Source organism: Vombatus ursinus, unplaced genomic scaffold, assembly GCF_900497805.2.
Source record: "Vombatus ursinus unplaced genomic scaffold, bare-nosed wombat genome assembly UNPS02014982.1, whole genome shotgun sequence".
NCBI lineage: Eukaryota > Metazoa > Chordata > Mammalia > Diprotodontia > Vombatidae > Vombatus > Vombatus ursinus.
Genome location: NW_020954760.1, coordinates 445,105 through 452,294, shown reverse-complemented (window position 1 = coordinate 452,294; position 7,190 = coordinate 445,105). Strand labels below are relative to the sequence as shown.

At 37.6% G+C, this 7,190-nt stretch overlaps 1 protein-coding gene across 5 annotated transcripts in view; it reads right to left on the bottom strand.

The window, feature by feature from the left end:
- Window positions 1–3,529: 3,529 nt before the first annotated feature.
- Window positions 3,530–7,190, bottom strand: part of NUP62 (nucleoporin 62) — a 65,179-nt gene continuing 61,518 nt past the window's right edge. For all 5 annotated transcript variants that reach the window (XM_027845576.1, XM_027845571.1, XM_027845574.1 and 2 more), the window contains one exon: window positions 3,530–3,966. In XM_027845576.1, the coding sequence (XP_027701377.1) occupies window positions 3,875–3,966 (92 nt within the window). In that variant the 3' untranslated portion in view covers window positions 3,530–3,874. The remainder of the gene's footprint in view (window positions 3,967–7,190) is intronic.

The following is a 7,190-nucleotide window of genomic DNA, read 5'->3' as shown; positions in this document are numbered from 1 at the left end:
AATTTTTTTACTATTATTTAACATTTTTTTCTTTTTAAATTGAGTTACAAATTCTCTCCCTCCTTTCTACCCCTCTTCTACCCATTGAGAAGGCAAGCAATATGTCAATTATACATGTGAAATCATGCAAAACATATTTCCATATTTTTTTAAAAAAAGAAAAATAAAGCAAGAAACTTCAATTTGCACTGAGAGTTCATCAGTGCTCTTTCTCGAGGTGGACAGCACTTTTTCATCATGAGCCCTTTGGAACTGTCTTGGATCACTGTGTTGATCAGAATAGCCAAGTCTTTCACAATTGATCACCATTACAACATTGCTGTTACTGTACACAATGATCTCCTGGCTCTTCTCACTTCACTTTGCATCAGTTCAGATAGGTCTTGACATGTTTTTTTGAAACCACTCTCCTTGTCACAGTACTCCATCACTATTATATGCCACAGCTTATTCAGCCGTTCCCCAACTGATGAGCATCTCCTCAATTTCCAATTCTTTGCCACTTCAAAAAGAGCTACTACAGATATTTTTGTACATATAGGTCTCTTTTGTACATACAAGGTCATTTTCCTTTTTCTTTGATTTCTCTGGCATACAGACCTAGTAATGGTACTGCTGGGTCAAAATTTATGCACAGTTTTATAGCTCTTTGGGCCTAGTTCCAAATTACCTATTTTTCCCTCATCCCTTCCAGCATTTGTCATTTCTGATCGGTGTGAGGTGGTACCTCAGAGCTTGTTTTAATATGCATTTCTCTAATCAATAGCGTTTTAGGTACGAACTTTAAAAAATGTTTTGGGGGCAGCTAGGTGGCACAGCGGATAGAGTACCGGCCCTGAAGTGAGAAGGACCCGAGTTCAAATCCGGCCTCAGACCAAACACTTGATACTTACTAGCTGTGTGACCCTGGGCAAGTCACTTAACCCCAACTGCCTAAAAGAAGAAAAAAAAATTGATAACCACTTCAATATAACTGCCTTTCTTTGTAATTCTATTTATTTTACTTTATGCTTTTTCAAACATTCTGAGCAGTCTAGGACACACAAAAGGTCAAGAACCACTGCTTTATAAGTAGGTTTTTTCTAGAGGTATCAGTGGTTCTTTCCACTTGAATCACCAGAAATGGGAGTTTGACAAATCTCAGGGAGTCAAGTTCAATTTCCTCATCAGTGAAAACCAAGACCCAAAGAGATGTTATTAATACATCCAGGGGCCAGCTAGTGGATGGCAGCATTGGTATGAGTGCCAATGTATGGACTTCTGAGAAAAATGATTATTGATAACCAATGTTTTGGGGAGAGCCAGAGTTCTCCCCCTTTTTCAACAGCCATCATTACAAGGCTCAGCAGGACAGGACTGATGATAACAGACAGGATTAAAGTTCTCCTCAATCTATTTATTACTATCCCACCCAACCTTACAAGGAATTTAATCTAAGGTGAAACTCCCAGCCTTTTATCTTCTGCTCAGGCTTGGGTGAGGGATATAGATTCTTTGTCTAGATTTCTTCAGGCTGAAGGCAATTTAGAAGTAAATGAGAGGTCCACCTCCCATTCTCTCTCATCACTTGTTAACCAATCAGAGTTGATTGCCACTCTCAGAACACTTCCAAGACTCTTCCAAAGGCACATAAACTGTGAGCCCACTGCCATGATTGGTCTTTAGCATTTGAGAGTATCACTGACCCTCTAATTAATAAAATGCTAGCATTATTAATAAAATGATTAATTACCCAGAAACTATGTCTCTCAAAATTTTTAAATGTTATACTTCTTTCTAGTTTGGGACTTTTTCTTCATAGTATTCTTGATTTCTCTTTATGGTGTATATTACACACACCTTTACTGAAAAACTTGGAATCTACAAACACTAGGAGGAAAAACTGCCCAGGGCTAGGAGTCAAAAACAACCAACACTATTCCTGTAAAAATAAAGGGTAGCCAAGCTTTCTCTCAAAAGGGGTGCACAGGGGGCAGCTAGGTGGCGAAGCGGATAGAACACTGGCCCTGGAGTCAGGAGGACCTGAGTTCAAATCTGGTCTCAGACCAGACACTTGACATTTACTAGCTGTGTGACCCTGGGCAAGTCATTTAACCCCAACTGCCTAAAAGTTCAAAAAAAAAAAGGGGGGGGGTGCACCTAAGACATTCACTAATGGAAATCGGCATCCCATGACATTTATTCTAGTATTTTTGTCATTAAAAATTTGGTCCTTTGAGAAACAGCTTTCTCTGAAAAATGTGAGTAGGGGAAAAAAGTGAGTTGATACTTTCTGTTCAGTAGCTGAGATCCCTAGTTATTCACTTTAAAACTGTAATTTCCAGGGCAGCTAGGTGGCACAGTGGATAGAGCACCAGCCCGAAAGTCAGGAGGACCTGAGTTCAAATGGGGCCCCAGATACTTGACACTTACTAGCTGTGTGACCCTGGGCAAGTCACTTAACCCCACTGCCTAGCCAAAAAAACAAACTAATTTCCTCCTTTAGTGTCATGGTATGATGGAAAGAGGCCTGGAAGTGTGAATGTGAGAACAATTCAAATACGAGCTTTGTCAACTATTACCCATGTGGCCTTTGGCAAGTCACCTACCTCACCTCTGCCCCTTAGTTTCTTCACCTATCAAAGGAGGAAGCTGGACTAAATGTCCTCCAAAGTCCCTACTAGCTCTAAATCTAGGAGCCTATGTGTACCATAAAAGGTTGTCAAATGCAGCCCAGCAGAGGAATTAGAGGGGACTAATAGGCTGTAGCAATTTCTGAGAGGCTTATCTAAGGGGTTCATTTTATGCTTGCCTTTAATAATAGCTAACATTTATATGATGTTTTAAGGTTTGCAAAGCACTTTACATGTTAGCTCATTTGATCTGCATAATGACCCTGTGAAATAGGTGCTATAATTATGCCCATTTTACAGATGAAGAAAAATGAGGCTAGGTGATTTGTTCAGGGTCACACTACTAAGTATCTGAAATAGAATTTGGACTCAGGTCTTCCTAACGTTAAGCCCAATGCTCTATTCGCTGCACTAACCTAGCTGTCCCTATGTCTTTTCTGATGATCCCCCTTACAATTTAAGAGAAATTTAAGTCAAACAAATTAGAAGAGATTATGTAGGTCAGGTTTGGGAATTAGGTCTTAAAAAAAAACAAACAAACATCTATTTTTGAGGAGCTGACATTTTAAGTTGAATAAATGAAATGTTTTACCATAGCTACTTAGCAAAACCAAATGGAGGGCTGTCTGAATATTATTCTTTCCTCAAGGTCTGGCTAGATGCCCTTCCTGATTAACCCAGCTTGCAGGGATCTCTCTCCTCTTAGAGAATTGGGCTGTGTCTGTGGCTCCAACTAGATTAAGCTCCTTCAAGGTCAGACACTACACCTTATTTTTTATTGTATACGCCTTGAAGCCCAGCACAGTGACTAGCATGTAGTATTAAGTAGGATATCAGCATCATTCCCCCCACATTTTTATCTTTGGACGAAATTGGGAGGAAGGAAAAAAAAAAAGTGACACATTTACACGGATTGGAAGACTTCATAAAGCATCGAGCAATTTAATGGGCATAAAGAGATTGACAAAATTTTGATATAACTAATGCAAATTCCAGCATAGTTTTCTCTTCCACCAGAAAGATTTAGAACGGAGAAAAATTCCCACAAACTTTACTGTAATAAAAATTTAACTGCAATAGATTAACTGTACGTCTTACTTAAGATTTAGAATGGAAGAAAAATACCCACATGAACTTTACTGTAAAGAAAAATAACTGCAATAGGTAACTGTACGTTTTATTCAAGTTTATACCCTAGGCCTTTTATGTAATGGATAGGTAGTGAACAACGTGGCAACACTATTCAAGAGATTTCAAGCCATTTAATCAAACACGATCCGGTAGCTGCGTTCCTGCTCCTTGCGACGACTCTCGCAAACCTTTGATACCTCTTCCACCTTCCGCTGCAACAGGGCTGTGGGGAAACACATGATGCAATCATTTTTCTACGGCAAAAGTTACAGAACTTCAGAGTTGGAAGGAACCTTAGCAGTCAGCTCATCTAACCCATAATTAAGAAAGAGTCCCCTCTACAAAATACTCAACAGGTGATCATCCAGTCTTTGCTCAAAAACGTTCAATGAAGCAGAAGTTGCCAGCTTCCAAGGTGGTTCCTTCCATTCTGAAATAACTCTACTTGTAACTTCCTTATATCAAGTCTCTGTCTGTCTATTGGTCATTGCTTCTGGTTCTGCCCTCTGCAGCTAAGAACAAGAAGTGTAATTAGTGTCTCTTACACATGACGTGTCTTTCAAACACTTGAAGGTAGTTATCATGTCTTCCCTAATAGTACTCTTCCGCAGGCTAAACATTCCCAGTGCCTCTAATTAATGCTCATATGGGATGAACTGGAGGCTTTTCACCATCCTGGCTGCCCTCACCTGGAGCATCCTCTCTAAAACATAGTGCCCAGAACGGAATGCTACTCCAGATGTGCTCCAATTAGCGCTGAGGCCAGTCGAGCCTCCTGATCCCTGGAAGCTGGGCTTCTCCTAGCACAGTAGCCCAAGAGTACATGAGCTTTTTGGGCTACCATATAACATTTCTAACTAATACTGAGCTGACAGTCCACCAAAACTCCCAGAACTTTTCAGATTACCATGTCTCCTCCACTTTGTACTCTTCATAAGGTGCAGTGGGTAAAAGTCCTCAATTCAAATCTAGCCTCAGACACTTACTAGCTCTATGACCCTGGGCAAGTCACTTAATTTCTGTCTTCCTACTTTCCTCAGCTTGTAAAACGGGCACCTACCTCACAGTGTTCTGGTGAGGCTCAAATGAGATGACATATACACAGTGATTTCTAAACCATTAAGTAGCATTCTACAAGTGCTAGCTAGTATTATTATTACTATCCTGATGAAATTCAGCTTCTACCCTGTCAAGATCTTTTTGGATTCTCACTCAGTCACCCAGTATATTAGTGATTCTTTCCAGTTTGTGTTAGTTGCAAAGTGATTTAATTGCCAAAGGGCTAAGGGCTGGCTCTTCGCTCTTAACATCTTTATCAGGGACCTCAGCACAGATCCCTGGGGCACTCTACTGAGATCTCCCTTCCAAGCTGACATGAATAACTGCTCTCTGGATCTGGCCATTTACCCCTTCTAAATCTAGGGAACAATACTCCCAATCCAGTCATCCAGTCATTTCACAACAATAGCAAGTGAGTGGGATTTATACCAGGAATGCAGGGATGGTTTAACATAAGGAAAACTATTAACATAATTAGTCATACCAATAACAAAAGTAACAAAAATTATATGATTCTATCAATAGATGCAGAAAAAGTTTTTGACAAAATACAATTCATATTAAAAACACTAGCAAGCATAGGTATAAATGGATTTTTCCTTAAAATGATAAGAAGCATCTACCTAAAATGATCAGTTAGCATTATTTGTAATGGGAATAAGCTAGAAGCCTTTCCAATAAGATCAGAAGTGAAACAAGGATACCCATTATCGCCTATATTATTCAATATTGTATTAGAAATGCTAGCAATAATAATAAGAGAAGAAAAAGAAATTGAAATTAGAATAGGCAATGAGAATAAAACTATCTTTTTGCAGGAAAATCCTAGAGATTCAACTAAAAAGCTAGTTGAAACAATAATTTTAGCAAAATAGCAGGATATAAAATAAACCCACAAAAATCACCACCATTTCTGCAAGAAGAGATAGGAAGAGATATGCCATTTAAAATAACCGTAGACAGCATAAAATACCTGGGAGTATACCTCCTAAGACAAACCCAGGAACTACATAAACATAATTATAAAACAGTTTTATACAAATAAAGTCAGATTTAAATAAATGGAGAAATATTAATTGCTCATGGATGGGCAGAGCCAATATAATAAAAATGACAATTTTACCTAAAGTAATCTACTTACTCAATGCCACCCCAACTAAATTACCAAAAAATTATTTTATTGAGCAAGGAAAAATAACAACAAAATTCATTTGGAAGAACAAAAAGTCAAGAATATCCAACAAACTAATGAAAAAAAATGTAAAGGAAGGAGGTTTAGCAGTACCAGATCTTAAACTGAATTATAAGGTGGTAATTATAAAAACTATCTGGTACTGGCTAAGAAATAGAAAGGTGAAACAGTAGAACAGAGTAGGCATAAAATACACAGCAGTAAATGATTATAGTAACTTTGTGTTTGACAAATGTAAAGATTTAAGCTTCGGGGATGAAAATTCACTATTCAGTAAAAATTGTTGGGAAAAATGGAAAGCAGTCTGGCAGAAATTAGGTATAGACCAATATCTTAACACCACTTACTAAGATAAGGTCAAAATGTATACATGACCTAGATATAAAGGGAGAGATCACAAGTAAGTTAGAAGAACATGGAACATATTATCTATCAGACTTATGGATAGAAGAATTTATAAGTAAACGAGATAGAGAACACTGTGAGATGTAAAATGGATAATTCTGATTACATTAAATTAAAAAGGTTTTGCACAAATAAAACCAATGTAGCCAAGATTAAAAGGAAAGCAGAAAAATGGGAAAACATTTTTATAGACAGTTTCTCAGATAAAGGCTCATGTCTTGAATATAGTGAACTTTGTCAAATTTATAAGAATGAGTCATTCCCCAATTGATAAATGGTCAAAGGATATGAACAGGTAAATCAAAACTATATATATATATAGTCATGTGAAAAACATGTTCTAAATCATTATTGATTAGAGAAAGGCAAATTAAAACAACTTTGAGATATCATCTCACGCCTATCAGATTGGCTAAAATTATAGAAGGGGAAAATGACAAATGTTGGAGGGGATGTGGAAAAACTGAAACACCAATACATTGTTAGTGAAATTGTGAAGTGATCCAATCATTTTGGAGAGCAATCTCGAATTATGTCTAAAGAGTTATAAAACTATGTACATACCCATTGACTCAGTAATACCACTCTATTTCCCAAAGTGATGAAGGAAAAAGGAAAAGAACCTATGTGTTCTAAAATATTTAAAGCAGCTCGTTTTGTAGTGTCAAAGAACTGGAAATGGAAGGGATGTCCATTAATTAGGGAATGGCTATACAAGTCATGGTATATGATTGTCAAGGAATACTGGTGTGCTATAAAAATAATGAGCAGGTTGATTTTTAGAAAAACAT